Here is a 15,254-nt window from a genome sequence, read left to right on the forward strand (position 1 = left end):
TTAGAAGGAAAATTGAAAAAAATGCAAGAAGGATGAATGATGAAGGATGTACAATGAAAGACTAAACGTAGTTTCACAAGAATCGCTGTTTATCACAGAATGTCTGGCTTCATGTGAATATTACCAGATTTCAAAGCCTCGTTTAGAGACGAGGTGTCGGTTGATTCACTAACTAAATCCTAAACCCTTATAGGGTTGCCTAATGCCTAGTTCACACTACACAATTTTTGCCCTGATTTTCGCTCGCCGACTGGACGGCGCTAGATTTGCCGTCTCGGGAGCAACTCGGCGTTCGCTCGGCGATCGAAACTCGGCTTTCAATCGATATGTGTGAACTACCCAACAACTCGATCCGAGCGGCTCGCCGAGCGAAAAGAGAGAAATCTAGCATGTCAAATATCTGGATCTGAGTTGCCCAACTGGCAATGAGTGCTATGTCGAACAGCCAATGAAAAGGCAAGATACAGTGTGAGGAGAAACGCAGGGGAGGAGTGTAAAAAGGTGGTACAGGGGCATAATATAGTTTCTATCAAAATAAATCAGCACACAAGTTTTACAGTATTACACTTATTTTACAGTGGAAAATAAGTATTTGGTCAATAACAAACAAGCAAGATTTCTGGCTCTCACAGACCTGTAACTTCTTCTTTAAGAAGCTCTTCTGTCCTCCACTCGTTACCTGTATCAATGGCACCTGTTTGACCTCGTTATCTGTATAAAAGACACCTGTCCACAGCCTCAAACAGTCAGACTCCAAACTCAACCATGGCCAAGACCAAAGAGCTGTCGAAGGACACCAGGAAGAAAATTGTAGACCTGCACCAGGCTGGGAAGAGTGAATCTACAATAGGCAAGTAGGTTGGTGTGAATAAATTAACTGTGGGAGCAATTGTAAGAAAATAGAAGACATACAAGACCATTGATAATCTCTCCCTTGGGGTCAACATCTCATCCCGTGGGGTCAAAATGATCATGAGAACGGTGAGCAAAAATCCCAGAACTACACGGAGGGACCTGATGAATGACCTGCAGAGAGCTGGGACCAAAGTAACAAAGGACCATCAGTAACACACTACGCCGAGAGGGACTCAAATCCTGCAGTGCCAGGCGTGTCCCCCTGCTTAAGCCAGTACATGTCCAGGCCCGTCTGAAGTTTGCCAGAGAGCATATGGATGATCCAGAAGAGGATTGGGAGAATATCATGTGGTCAGATGAAACCAAAATGGAACTTTTTGGTAAAAACTCAACTCGTCGTGTTTGGAGGAAGAAGAAGAACCCAAGAACACCATACCTACTGTGAAGCATGGGGGTGGAAACAACATGCTTTGGGGCTGTTTTTCTGCAAAGGGGACAGGACGACTGATCCGTGTTAAGGGAAGAATGAACGGGGCCATGTATCGTGAGATTTTAAGCCAAAACCTCCTTCCATCAGTGAGAGCATTGAAGATGGAACGTGGCTGGGTCTTCCAGCATGACAATGATCCCAAACACACCGCTCGGGCAATGAAGGAGTGGCTCCGTAAAAAGCATTTCAAGGTCCTGGAGTGGCCTAGCCAGTCTCCAGACCTCAACCCCATAACAAATTTGTGAAGTCCGTGTTGCCCAGCGACAGCCCCAAAACATCACTGCTCTAGAGGAGATCTGCATGGAGGAATGGGCCAAAATACCAGCTACAGTGTGTGCAAACCTGGTGAAGACTTACAGGAAACGTTTGATCTCTGTCATTGCCAACAAAGGTTATGTTACAAAGTATTAAGTTGAACTTTTGTTATTGACCAAATACTTATTTTCCACCATAATTTACAAATAAATTCTTTTAAAATCCTACAATGTGATTTCCTGGATTTTTTTTTCTCATTTTGTCTCTCATAGTTGAAGTGTAGCTATGATGAAAATTGCAGACCTCTCTCATCTTTCTAAGTAGGAGAACTTGCACAATCAGTGGCTGACTAAATACTTTTTGGCCCCACTGTATCATTAAACCTCTCGTCACTTCTCGTGTTTGTTTTCGTGACAAAACGTAGTTTGGGAGACCAGAGAAGCTCGCCTGCGATTCCAGTTGGTGATAGATGGTGTAGTGTGAAACTCTCTATCGCCGATCAGTCGTGTAGTGTGAAAGCCACACCGACTTGAAGTACTCCCGATTACAAGAGATCCAGTCGTGTAGTGTGAACTGTACAGCGACCTGACGACTTGGAAAGTCGTGTAGTGTGAACTTGCATTACTTGGCTGTTTCTAAATGATGCATTAGTGAGGAACCCAGACTGTATACAAGTATACAAACAACCCTATGAAGATGCTGATGAAACAGGTACAGAAGTATCTATATTAAAACCTATCCTACATCAACATGACCTACAATGCCACTTGAAGGTCATTAAACCAAGATCTTACTTTTTCGGGAAATGTCCTCTGGTTTGATGACACAAAAATGGAACTGTTTGGTCATAAAGATGTTATGAACGGAGTTAAAGGGGAGAGGCTCGCAAGCCAAAAAGCACCATCCAAACCATGAAGCACGAGGAAGGCTGCATCATGTTGTATGGGTGCTTTGCGACAGGAGGGACTGGTGCATGTCACAAAATGAACAGATATTTAAGGATATTTAAAAGATATTTAAGTAACACCTCAAGACATTGTTTACCAAGTTAAAACTTGGGTGCAAATAGATCTAGCAGATCTGTGTGATATTAGTGAAGAACACAAGAACCAGAATGCAGGTAATAGAGGTTTATTAGAATTTCAGATAATTGATTTAAATCAAGCTATTTACAGTGAATCAGTTGGAGAGCTTCATCCTGAGCAAAGCCCAGGGCATTAAGGTTCTACTGCTCTTTCGGAACCTCATCCACCTCAGCAAAGAGGATCTCCGCAATGGTTCTCCTGATCACTTCATCCATGATGTTATTCTTATTAGAAGGTTTCACCTGCAGTTTCACATCCTCTTTCTGGCTCAGCATTTTTTCCACCTCATCAAGTAATGCATCCAGACCATTGATGTCAAAGGACGCATTACTGATCGAATCGATCTGCTCACTGGCCATGTCTCCTTTTTCCCAGGAGCAATCGCTGAGTATCCCAGGATAGCTCACTGCAGCACTATCATCATCATCATCCTTGTTCTCCTTAGAGAAACCACTCTTGGTGTTTTGAGGATGATATAGTGCAAGGTTTTTGCGTTCCTCTTTCTGGGCCATCATTTCTTCCACCTCATCGAGTAATGCATCCAGACTGTTGATATCATAGGTTGCATTACTGATCTTATCGAGATCAATCTGCTCAGTGGCCATGTCTCCTTTTCCCAAGCAGCAATCCCTGAGCATCCCAGGATAGCTCAGAGCAGCACTTTCATCATCATCATCCTCCTCTGACCAAACAGATGTGCCTTCAGACATCACAGACCAGCAGTCATTCTCCAAGAAACCATCATTGAACCTGTTAGAAGGTTCCTCCGGTTTCTCAGGTAAAGCAGAGCTGGCTTCTTCTGCCTCATTCAGCACGGTCAGGTTCTCCTTAGAGAAACCACTGTCAGTGTTTTGAGGAGGATCTAGTGGAAGGCTGTGTTCCTGTTTCAGGGCAAGCACTTCTTCCACCTCATCCAGTAATGCATCCAGACTGTTGATATCATAGGTTGCATTACTGATCTTATCGATCTGCTCAGAGGCCATGTTTCGTTCCCAGGAACGATGGCTGAGCATCCCAGGAGAGCTCAGAGCAGCACTTTCATCATCATCCTCCTCCTCTGACCAGACAGACCAGCCGTCATTCTCAAAGAAACCATCAATGAAACTTCTAAAAGGTTCCTCCGGTTTCTCCTTTATCTGAGAAGCAGCGCTGGATTTTTCTGCCTCAGTCAGCATGGTCAGGTGGTTCTCCTTAGAGAAACCACTGCTGGTGTTTTCAGGATGATATAGAGCAAGGCTTTTGTGTTTCTGGTTCTCAGACATGGCGTCCACCACATCAGTAACCTTGTTCTTGTTGTTGGAAGCGTTGGAGATCCTCTCCGTTTGGATGACATCAAGATGATCATCCGGAGAAGACAGACAGCACAAGAATATTTGAGAGAATTTGGACTGGTTCCTAACAGTTTCTGGCTGAAAACCGGCCGGCTCAGCTTCCTCTGGTTTGAGGTGAATCCGTTTAACACGGTTCCTCCCAAAACCTGTATGAGAGAAAACACAACATTTCTTATTAGATTTGGGTTCTGTTTTAGTATAAAATAATGTATAAAATATATCTGGGTCTGTTTTAGTATAAAATAATGTATAAAATGTTTTTAGGTCTGTTTTAGTATTAAATAATGTATAATCGAGCTAATTAAACTGTATTTGATTCGTATTTTAACTCTACTTACCAAAACTGAAGCCAGGCATTCGGGCACCAGTCCTTTTCTCTTTAATATTGCTGTCAGAGATCCAACCGTGCTTCCTTACTGTCACCCTGTTGGGTTTCTGGGCCTTGTTGTTAGATTGGCCCATAATTCAAGTGTAGATCAATAAAAATCGTGTTAATTCAAGAGAAGAGCTTCGTAATACAACCACTCACGTCGATGTTCAGTTCAGTAATGAGGGTTTAACTGAGCTTCACCTTTATATAGGAGCTCCATTATGACGTCACAGAATTCTAACAGAGTCCCACAGCTCACCTGAAAGCTCAGTGAATGTTATTGAGCTGCTCCATTAAGTATTAATACAGGCCCTAACATGGTCAAATCACTATATGTCCAGATGAACAGTGTTGAGTGACCACAGGTCCCAAGCCCATGTGACCATATTTAAGCACAGTAGCCCGACACAGACTGAGATTTCTCCAGATTCCCCCAATCATTTTATAACATTATGTACAATAAGTAAGAGATAGGTCTGAATAACAGTATGTATTTGTAAAATTCATCTAAGAGATGCTGAGGTCAGAACTTTAGGGTCAGTATGTTTGTTTGTTTGTTATCACATTTATTATGTTCACGGCTGTAAACTGTGCTTCATGCTATTTTTATTGGTCTTGTATACAGTGTATCACAAAAGTGAGTACACCCCTCACATTTCTGCAGATATTTAAGTATATCTTTTCATGGGACAACACTGACAAAATGACACTTTGACACAATGAAAAGTAGTCTGTGTGCAGCTTATATAACAGTGTAAATTTATTCTTCCCTCAAAATAACTCAATATACAGCCATTAATGTCTAAACCACCGGCAACAAAAGTGAGTACACCCCTTAGTGAAAGTTCCTGAAGTGTCAATATTTTGTGTGGCCACCATTATTTCCCAGAACTGCCTTAACTCTCCTGGGCATGGAGTTTACCAGAGCTTCACAGGTTGCCACTGGAATGCTTTTCCACTCCTCCATGACGACATCACGGAGCTGGCGGATATTCGAGACTTTGCGCTCCTCCACCTTCCGCTTGAGGATGCCCCAAAGATGTTCTATTGGGTTTAGGTCTGGAGACATGCTTGGCCAGTCCATCACCTTTACCCTCAGCCTCTTCAATAAAGCAGTGGTCGTCTTAGAGGTGTGTTTGGGGTCATTATCATGCTGGAACACTGCCCTGCGACCCAGGGAGGGGATCATGCTCTGCTTCAGTATTTCACAGTACATATTGGAGTTCATGTGTCCCTCAATGAAATGTAACTCCCCAACACCTGCTGCACTCATGCAGCCCCAGACCATGGCATTCCCACCACCATGCTTTGTACTCCTCACCTGATTGCCGCCACACATGCTTGAGACCATCTGAACCAAACAAATTAAACTTGGTCTCATCAGACCATAGGACATGGTTCCAGTAATCCATGTCCTTTGTTGACATGTCTTCAGCAAACTGTTTGCGGGCTTTCTTGTGTAGAGACTTTAGAAGAGGCTTCCTTCTGGGGTGACAGCCATGCAGACCAATTTGATGTAGTGTGCGGCGTATGGTCTGAGCACTGACAGGCTGACCCCCCACCTTTTCAATCTCTGCAGCAATGCTGACAGCACTCCTGCCCCTATCTTTCAAAGACAGCAGTTGGATGTGACGCTGAGCACGTGCACTCAGCTTCTTTGGACGACCAACGCGAGGTCTGTTCTGAGTGGACCCTGCTCTTTTAAAACGCTGGATGATCTTGGCCACTGTGCTGCAGCTCAGTTTCAAGGTGTTGGCAATCTTCTTGTAGCCTTGGCCATCTTCATGTAGCACAACAATTCGTCTTTTAAGATCCTCAGAGAGTTCGTTGCCATGAGGTGCCATGTTGGAACTTTCAGTGACCAGTATGAGAGAGTGTGAGAGCTGTACTACTATATTGAACACACCTGCTCCCTATGCACACCTGAGACCTAGTAACACTAACGAGTCACATGACATTTTGGAGGAAAAATGAAAAGCAGTGCTCAATTTGGACATTTAGGGGTGTAGTCTCTTAGGGGTGTACTCACTTTTGTTGCCGGTGGTTTAGACATTAATGGCTGTATATTGAGTTATTTTGAGGGAAGAATAAATATACACTGTTATATAAGCTGCACACAGACTACTTTTCATTGTGTCAAAGTGTCATTTTGTCAGTGTTGTCCCATGAAAAGATATACTTAAATATCTGCAGAAATGTGAGGGATGTACTCACTTTTGTGATACACTGTATATATACGAGGCATGGACTCCACTAGACCCCTGAAGGTGTGCTGTGGTATCTGGCACCAATGCACCGACACACTGTGTATTCTGACACCTTTCTATCAGAACCAGCATTAACTTCTTCAGCTATTTGAGCTACAGTAGCTCGTCTGTTGGATCTGACCACGTGTGTCAATAAGCTTTGGCGGCCCATGACCCTGTGACCGGTTTACCACTGTTACTTCCTTGGACCACTTTTGATAGATACTGACCACTGCAGACCAGGAACACCCCACAAGAGCTGCAGTTTTGGAGATGCTCTGTCCCAGTCGTCTAGCCATCACAATTTGGCCCTTGTCAAACTCGCTCAGAACCTCACACTCGCCCATTTTTCCTGCTTCTAACATCAAGTTTGAGGATAAAATGTTCACTTGCTGCCTAATATATCCCCCCCACTAACAGGTGCCGTGATGAAGAGATAATCAGTGTTATTCACTTCACCTGTCAGTGGTCATAATGTTATGCCTTGTCGGTGTATGTTGGATATATGTAGTCTTTGTATTACTCTGATGTACTTTGGGCATTCATTCAGGACATGATTTATGGTGATTGGTGTCTGACATTATTCACAAAGTGTGGAATCTTCTCCTAGTATGCGTGTCAATCTGGACCGGCCTATTGTACATCTAGTGTGGATGACCTGGTCTGTACGTTTTCCATAATGTATTTTTGGTTTGTTCCTGACGTTGGGATGAATCTTGTGTAGCCAGTCAGTATGTAAAGTAGATGGAAAGGATGAAATCTAGAGCAGCGACTGGACGAATTGTCGTTTACCTCATACCGATACAGAAGCCGAATCCATAAGTGTTTGATGAACACGTGGAGAGACAGGACAGCGCTGCACACACCTGACTAGTCACCACTCCATGCATTATTCACACCCTGCATGCAAGTCGTGTTTCACCTAAATCTGCAGGTGTTCTCGCTGTAATCAGAAAGGACTGGAGAGCAGCGAGTCTCAGTGAAATTGTTCATCTCCAGCAGCTATGACATGATTGCTTCTGAGGAGAAGCAAAGCGGGGTGAGAAAACCTGCAGATTTATTCCAACTTTGGCTGAAAGTAGGACAACGTACTGAGCTCGGAATAGACTTGGTACTCATGATGTGTTTGATGCTCATAAAAAGGTCGAATATCTGAAACTAGATGGTGCAACAGTCATGGCATTTAAATTTAAGCTGATTACCATTTTTTGGTGTAATGAAAGAATGCATGAAGCAACACCAGCACATTTTCAGTAGTGTGATTAGTTGCTGCATGAACAACATGACTTAACAAAATTCCTTAACAAAAATTCCCTTGCCTCCGATTTTTCCCCCCAATTTTCTCCCCTAATGTAGTCGTATCCAGGTACCCTGATTGCGTTATGCTTCACCTCTACCAATACAACCCTCCACTGCTGACTGAGAAGCTTCGCAACAGACACACGTCCCCTCCGATACGTGTGCAGTACCGACTGCCTCTTTTCACCTGCACAAGGTGAGTTCATATGCGAATCAGCCTTGTGCACGGAGAGCCACACCCTGATCAGCATTATTCCCCAACTCAAGAGAGCCTCCCATTGGATAATTACTGCATGGGTGATTATGTTTCAGCTGGCAACAAGTTATTTAACCCTAACTGATGCAGTGAGTAGCTTCTCATTTGTTAAACAACCATGTCGAAAGACACATCCTGTGGTCGTGGAAAAGATGTTCATCTGTTTCAGAATGGTCAAATTATTGGCATGCATCAAGCAGAGAAAACATCTAAGGAGAAGCTGAAACTACTAAAATCGTGTTAAGAACTGTCCAACGCATTATTAAAAAGTGGAAGGATGGTGGGGAAACATCATCTTCCAGGAAGGAATGTGGTCGGAAAATCTTGAATGATGGTGATCGGCGATCACTTAAACGTTTGGTGAAATCAAATGGTAGAAAAACTCCAGTAGAACTCAGGAATGTTTAATAGTGAAAGTAAGAGCATTTCCACACACACAATGTGAAGATAACTCAAGGGATTGGGACTAAACAGCTGAGTAGCCTTAAGAAAACCACTTGTCAGTGAGGCTAACCGGCAAAAACGGCTTCAAATTGCTAGGGAGCATAAAGATTGGACTCTGGAGCAATGGAAAAAGGTCATGTGGTCTGATGAGTCCAGATTTACCCTGTTCCAGAGTGATGGGCGCATCAGGGTAAGAAGAGAGGCGGCTGAAGTGATGCACCCATCATGCCTAGCGCCTACCTAAGAGTGCTTCAGGGAGCATGAGACATCATTTTCACACATGGATTGGCAACCACAGAGTCCAGACCAGTGCTGGAGAAGACTTTGCGCAGTGGTCCAAATCTCCCATCATCAATACAAGATCTTGGGGGAAAAATTATTGCAACTCTGGACAGAAATAAATGTTGTGACATTGCAGAAGCTTGTAGAAACGATGCCACAGCGAAAGCGTGCCATAATCAAAGCTTAAGGCGGTCCAACCAAATATTATTGTGTGTGACCGTTTTTTTGGCCAGGCAGTGTATATACAGTGTATCACAAAAGTGAGTACACCCCTCACATTTCTGCAGATATTTAAGTATATCTTTTCATGGGACAACACTGACAAAATGACACTTTGACACAATGAAAAGTAGTCTGTGTGCAGCTTATATAACAGTGTAAATTTATTCTTCCCTCAAAATAACTCAATATACAGCCATTAATGTCTAAACCACCGGCAACAAAAGTGAGTACACCCCTAAGAGACTACACCCCTAAATGTCCAAATTGAGCACTGCTTGTCATTTTCCCTCCAAAATGTCATGTGATTTGTTAGTGTTACTAGGTCTCAGGTGTGCATAGGGAGCAGGTGTGTTCAATTTAGTAGTACAGCTCTCACACTCTCTCATACTGGTCACTGAAAGTTCCAACATGGCACCTCATGGCAAAGAACTCTCTGAGGATCTTAAAAGACGAATTGTTGCGCTACATGAAGATGGCCAAGGCTACAAGAAGATTGCCAACACCCTGAAACTGAGCTGCAGCACAGTGGCCAAGATCATCCAGCGTTTTAAAAGAGCAGGGTCCACTCAGAACAGACCTCGCGTTGGTCGTCCAAAGAAGCTGAGTGCACATGCTCAGCGTCACAACCAACTGCTGTCTTTGAAAGATAGGTGCAGGAGTGCTGTCAGCATTGCTGCAGAGATTGAAAAGGTGGGGGGTCAGCCTGTCAGTGCTCAGACCATACGCCGCACACTACATCAAATTGGTCTGCATGGCTGTCACCCCAGAAGGAAGCCTCTTCTGAAGTCTCTACACAAGAAAGCCCGCAAACAGTTTGCTGAAGACATGTCAACAAAGGACATGGATTACTGGAACCATGTCCTATGGTCTGATGAGACCAAGATTAATTTGTTTGGTTCAGATGGTCTCAAGCATGTGTGGCGGCAATCAGGTGAGGAGTACAAAGATAAGTGTGTCATGCCTACAGTCAAGCATGGTGGTGGGAATGCCATGGTCTGGGGCTGCATGAGTGCAGCAGGTGTTGGGGAGTTACATTTCATTGAGGGACACATGAACTCCAATATGTACTGTGAAATACTGAAGCAGAGCATGATCCCCTCCCTCCGGAAACTGGGTTGCAGGGCAGTGTTTCAGCATGATAATGACCCCAAACACACCTCTAAGACGACCACTGCTTTATTGAAGAGGCTGAGGGTAAAGGTGATGGACTGGCCAAGCATGTCTCCAGACCTAAACCCAATAGAACATCTTTGGGGCATCCTCAAGCGGAAGGTGGAGGAGCGCAAAGTCTCGAATATCCGCCAGCTCCGTGATGTCGTCATGGAGGAGTGGAAAAGCATTCCAGTGGCAACCTGTGAAGCTCTGGTAAACTCCATGCCCAGGAGAGTTAAGGCAGTTCTGGGAAATAATGGTGGCCACACAAAATATTGACACTTCAGGAACTTTCACTAAGGGGTGTACTCACTTTTGTTGCTGGTGGTTTAGACATTAATGGCTGTATATTGAGTTATTTTGAGGGAAGAATAAATTTACACTGTTATATAAGCTGCACACAGACTACTTTTCATTGTGTCAAAGTGTCATTTTGTCAGTGTTGTCCCATGAAAAGATATACTTAAATATCTGCAGAAATGTGAGGGGTGTACTCACTTTTGTGATACACTGTATATATATATACAGTGTATCACAAAAGTGAGTACACCCCTCACATTTCTGCAAATATTTTATTATATCTTTTCATGGGACAACACTATAGAAATAAAACTTGGATATAACTTAGAGTAGTCAGTGTACAACTTGTATAGCAGTGTAGATTTACTGTCTACATTAATGTCTAAATGGCTGGCAACATAAGTGAGTACACCCCACAGTGAACATGTCCAAATTGTGCCCAAAGTGTCAATATTTTGTGTGACCACCATTATTATCCAGCACTGCCTTAACCCTCCTGGGCATAGAATTCACCAGAGCTGCACAGGTTGCTACTGGAATCCTCTTCCACTCCTCCATGATGACATCACGGAGCTGGTGGATGTTAGACACCTTGAACTCCTCCACCTTCCACTTGAGGATGCGCCACAGGTGCTCAATTGGGTTTAGTCCATCACCTTTACCTTCAGCTTTCTCAGCAAGGCAGTTGTCATCTTGGAGGTTGTGTTTGGGGTCGTTATCCTGTTGGAAAACTGCCAGTTTTCAAAGAGAGGGGATCATGCTCTGTTTCAGAATGTCACAGCACATGTTGGAATTCATGTTTCCCTCAATGAACTGCAGCTCCCCAGTTCCAGCAACACTCATGCAGCCCAAGACCATGATGCTACCACCACCATGCTTGACTGTAGGCAAGATACAGTTGTCTTGGTACTTCTCACCAGGGCGCCGCCACACATGCTGGACACCATCTGAGCCAAACAAGTTTATCTTGGTCTCGTCAGACCACAGGGCATTCCAGTAATCCATGTTCTTGGACTGCTTGTCTTCAGCAAACTGTTTGCTGGCTTTCTTGTGCGTCAGCTTCCTTCTGGGATGACGACCATGCAGACCGAGTTGATGCAGTGTGCGGCGTATGGTCTGAGCACTGACAGGCTGACCTCCCACGTCTTCAACCTCTGCAGCAATGCTGGCAGCACTCATGTGTCTATTTTTTAAAGCCAACCTCTGGATATGACGCCGAACACGTGGACTCGACTTCTTTGGTCGACCCTGGCGAAGCCTGTTCCGAGTGGAACCTGTCCTGGAAAACCGCTGTATGACCTTGGCCACCATGCTGTAGCTCAGTTTCAGGGTGTTAGCAATCTTCTTATAGCCCAGGCCATCTTCGTGGAGAGCAACAATTCTATTTCTCACATCCTCAGAGAGTTCTTTGCCATGAGGTGCCATGTTGAATATCCAGTGGCCAGTATGAGAGAATTGTACCCAAAACACCAAATTTAACAGCCCTGCTCCCCATTTACACCTGGGACCTTGACACATGACACCAGGGAGGGACAACGACACATTTGGGCACAATTTGGACATGTTCACTGTGGGGTGTACTCACTTATGTTGCCAGCTATTTAGACATTAATGGCTGTGTGTTGAGTTATTTTCAGAAGACAGTAAATCTACACTGCTATACAAGCTGTACACTGACTACTCTAAGTTATATCCAAGTTTCATGTCTATAGTGTTGTCCCATGAAAAGATATAATGAAATATTTGCAGAAATGTGAGGGGTGTACTCACTTTTGTGATACACTGTATATACATACTGTTAATAACCAACTACTTAAACATTGTGAGCTAGGCCAGGTCAAGTCAAGTTTATTTGTATAGTGCTTTTTTTTCAGTAGACATTGTCTCAAAGCAACTTTACAGAACCCAGGACCGACAGACCAAAAACAGCCAAGGGCGATAATGGCAAGGAAAAACTCCCTTAAAATTACAGGAAGAAACCTTGAGGAACCAGAGCCTTCTAGTCCAAAATCACAAGCCTGACCTCACAAACGATCTGTTGAGTGAATGTGTACAAATGCCCGCCCAAATGCCCATTTACAAATTGTTAGGGAAGCTATTCCAGAACGCTGAAAGCTGTTGTAACTGCACTTATATTTAGTTGTACAAGTTTTTGTATTGTACATAGCCTGTGAAGTGAACAAAGCATCATGAACTAAGCAAAATCGAAGAAAAAAACTGTCCAGCAGTAACGTGCATCATTTAAACCATCACTGACAAAAAAAAAAACTCAAGTCACCTTCAAGAATAAGTCACAGCCGGTCGAAGCTACAGCTCGAGGTGGCTTGTGAGACTCCTCAATCAACCTCAGATGATCTGATGAGCACAATACACCAGCGAACAGTGATTTAATGGTCTATGAGAGATTCTTTTCCAGCCAGAAAGAGCAGCTGGCCTGGGCTTTAGAGAGCCGGGAGACGGTTAACTGTGTGGAACGGCCCTCATTACATGAGCAATCGTAACGAATGGGTCACCAGAGCGGCACGGCAGCTGGGACACGGCCGACGATTCCTAACTTACTCTTTATAGTATGAACAGACACATGCCCTTGTAGAGACGGACGATATGATAACATGATATCAATCCCATCCTGGTGTCAAAGACACATTATCCACCTCTGTACCATTTCATATGTTTTCCATTTACTCACCACTATGTCCTTGAGCCACCAGGTCACTGATAGATCACAATAAGCCATTAGCAACATTAGCAAGTCCTTATCAGGAACGTTCCTCCAGAATGAGTGGAGTGATGAGCATTATGTTGAAAATGTCCCTGCTAAGAGGGCATCACTCGAAAGTGCTTCTCTATCTGTTTATTTATCCATATTTAACAATCAGACAATAAGAGACGAATAAAACTCCCATAATCATCTGAACCACCTTCATATGACCAAGTGAACAAGATCGCCTCTACAGTTTCATAATAATTACAAGCTGCATCTCTGCTCTATATCAAAGCACGAGCTGGCATTAATTCTAATCAGCGTGGGTAGTGAGGCCTGACAGCCCAAACAAAACGAGAGACAGAGTAGCACCCTATCTCCCAGAGAACAGAACATCTAAATTTCGCTCTTCAGGCTTCACCGATCGCTCGGGCCCACTGACCTTTCTGCCCACCTGACCAAGTGATTCGGATCAGATCAGCTTTCTGCTCCACAGCAAATGTGGCATATGTAGTTGTGCCAGGTGACATGATTGGCTATGGTCTGATTTTCCCAGAATCACTGGGCGCTATGCAGTAAAACACCTCGGACAGGACGCCAATCCATCGCGGAGCATCAGCCACCACCACCCAAGCAGAAATAGTCAATCATGTCTTTATGTAGATGCCCGACTGGCCACTAGTACAGGGATACAAACACTGAATCACAGCAGTAGTGGGCTAGTGTAATTTACTGCTGGGCCACCCAAGCCCCTGATTTAAAAAATGTTTTTGTATATTTAAGTTATGTTAAAGAAGTGTAAACATGTCTGTTATTCAGCAATGCTTGAAGTTTGTGACCCCTTTAGAATATACATTTCTGCCTAGGTTTCAACTAAACCAACACATTTTTACACAAGAGATAGTAGATACAGAGAATGCAATTAAACAAATGAATAAAAAAATATATACTCAGCCATTTTTATTTGTTGATCGTATTGCCCAAGTTGCTTTTGCTGCATCATATCAAACAGTTCGTCTCATTGGAGAAGCTTTGAAAATTGTTCGTCACGCATCATTAGTAAGGGTAAAAACGTATCAGGTGCACGGGTGGCACTGCAGTCTATTGCTGACCCATAAAAAGGGTGCTTTACAGGCCCCGTGTCTGAGAGAGAAAGGGCCAAATGGGGTTTCATCTCACTGCCACTGCAACAGGCAATGAGATGGATTGCCTGGATTAAAAGTAGGAGTTCGACTGAAGGTGAAATTAGAGTCATTTACTGAAACTGTTTTCAATCAGTGAGATGATAATCAGATGTAATTAAAGAACAAAGATCTATTAAAGTCTGATCTTTACCACACACATATGTGGAAGCGTATCATGGCACAGACAAAGGAGATTTTAGGACCTTAGAAAAAGAGCTCTTGATATTTATCAGACTGAACCGGTCTACAGAAATCTACAAAATAAGAATCCAAAAAGAGATGGAATTCCAAGAGACAGTCAGACAGACAGAGTACAAATGGTAAACGTTAAAGACCATCGTTACCAACAAAGATCACTACAAGAGTATGGGTCACCCAGTATAACTTCTTAGCAACTAATCACATCGGCAAATGTTCATGGGTCCATGATCAGGAGAATTCTGAACAACAATGTGCATGACAGGATTGCAAAGAGACCATTGCTGCACTCTTAAATAGCATTCTCTGGAACATGGAAAATGTGTTGTAGATGGATGAGACCCAAAGATAACTTTTTGAATAAAAAAAATAAACGTTATTTCTGGGGAAATTCCTACTGTGAAACATGGTGGTGGTAGTATCATGATTTAGAGTTGTTTTGCTGCACCTGGGCCGGAACAGCTTGTCATCATTGGTGCAACAATGACTTATACAAGCAAATTCTAAAGGGAAAAGGCCAGGATATATGCCTGGGAACTAAATCCCGAGACATTGTGGGTTATAGATTAGATTAGATAGAT

At 43.6% G+C, this 15,254-nt stretch overlaps 2 protein-coding genes across 2 annotated transcripts in view; both read right to left on the minus strand.

The window, feature by feature from the left end:
* Window positions 1-15,254, minus strand: part of adck1 (aarF domain containing kinase 1) — a 202,791-nt gene that overhangs the window by 184,049 nt on the left and 3,488 nt on the right. The window lies entirely within an intron of this gene.
* On the minus strand, window positions 2,716-4,480 carry LOC134325585 (uncharacterized). Its single transcript, XM_063007835.1, has 2 exons — window positions 4,355-4,480; window positions 2,716-4,162 (listed from the first exon to the last, which is right to left on the minus strand). The coding sequence occupies exons 1-2, from the start codon at window positions 4,476-4,478 to the stop codon at window positions 2,826-2,828; spliced, it is 1,461 nt and encodes a 486-aa protein (XP_062863905.1). The 5' UTR covers window positions 4,479-4,480; the 3' UTR covers window positions 2,716-2,825.

This window comes from Trichomycterus rosablanca, chromosome 13 (assembly GCF_030014385.1).
Source record: "Trichomycterus rosablanca isolate fTriRos1 chromosome 13, fTriRos1.hap1, whole genome shotgun sequence".
Taxonomy (NCBI): Eukaryota; Metazoa; Chordata; class Actinopteri; order Siluriformes; family Trichomycteridae; genus Trichomycterus; species Trichomycterus rosablanca.

Coding starts and splice junctions, on each gene's coding strand:
- LOC134325585 (XM_063007835.1), bottom strand. CDS start 4,478: ATGGGCCAATCTAACAACAAGGCCCAGAAACCCAACAGGGTGACAGTA. Junction 4,163..4,354: donor AATGCCTGGCTTCAGTTTTG/GTAAGTAGAGTT, acceptor TCTCTCATACAG/GTTTTGGGAGGAACCGTGTT.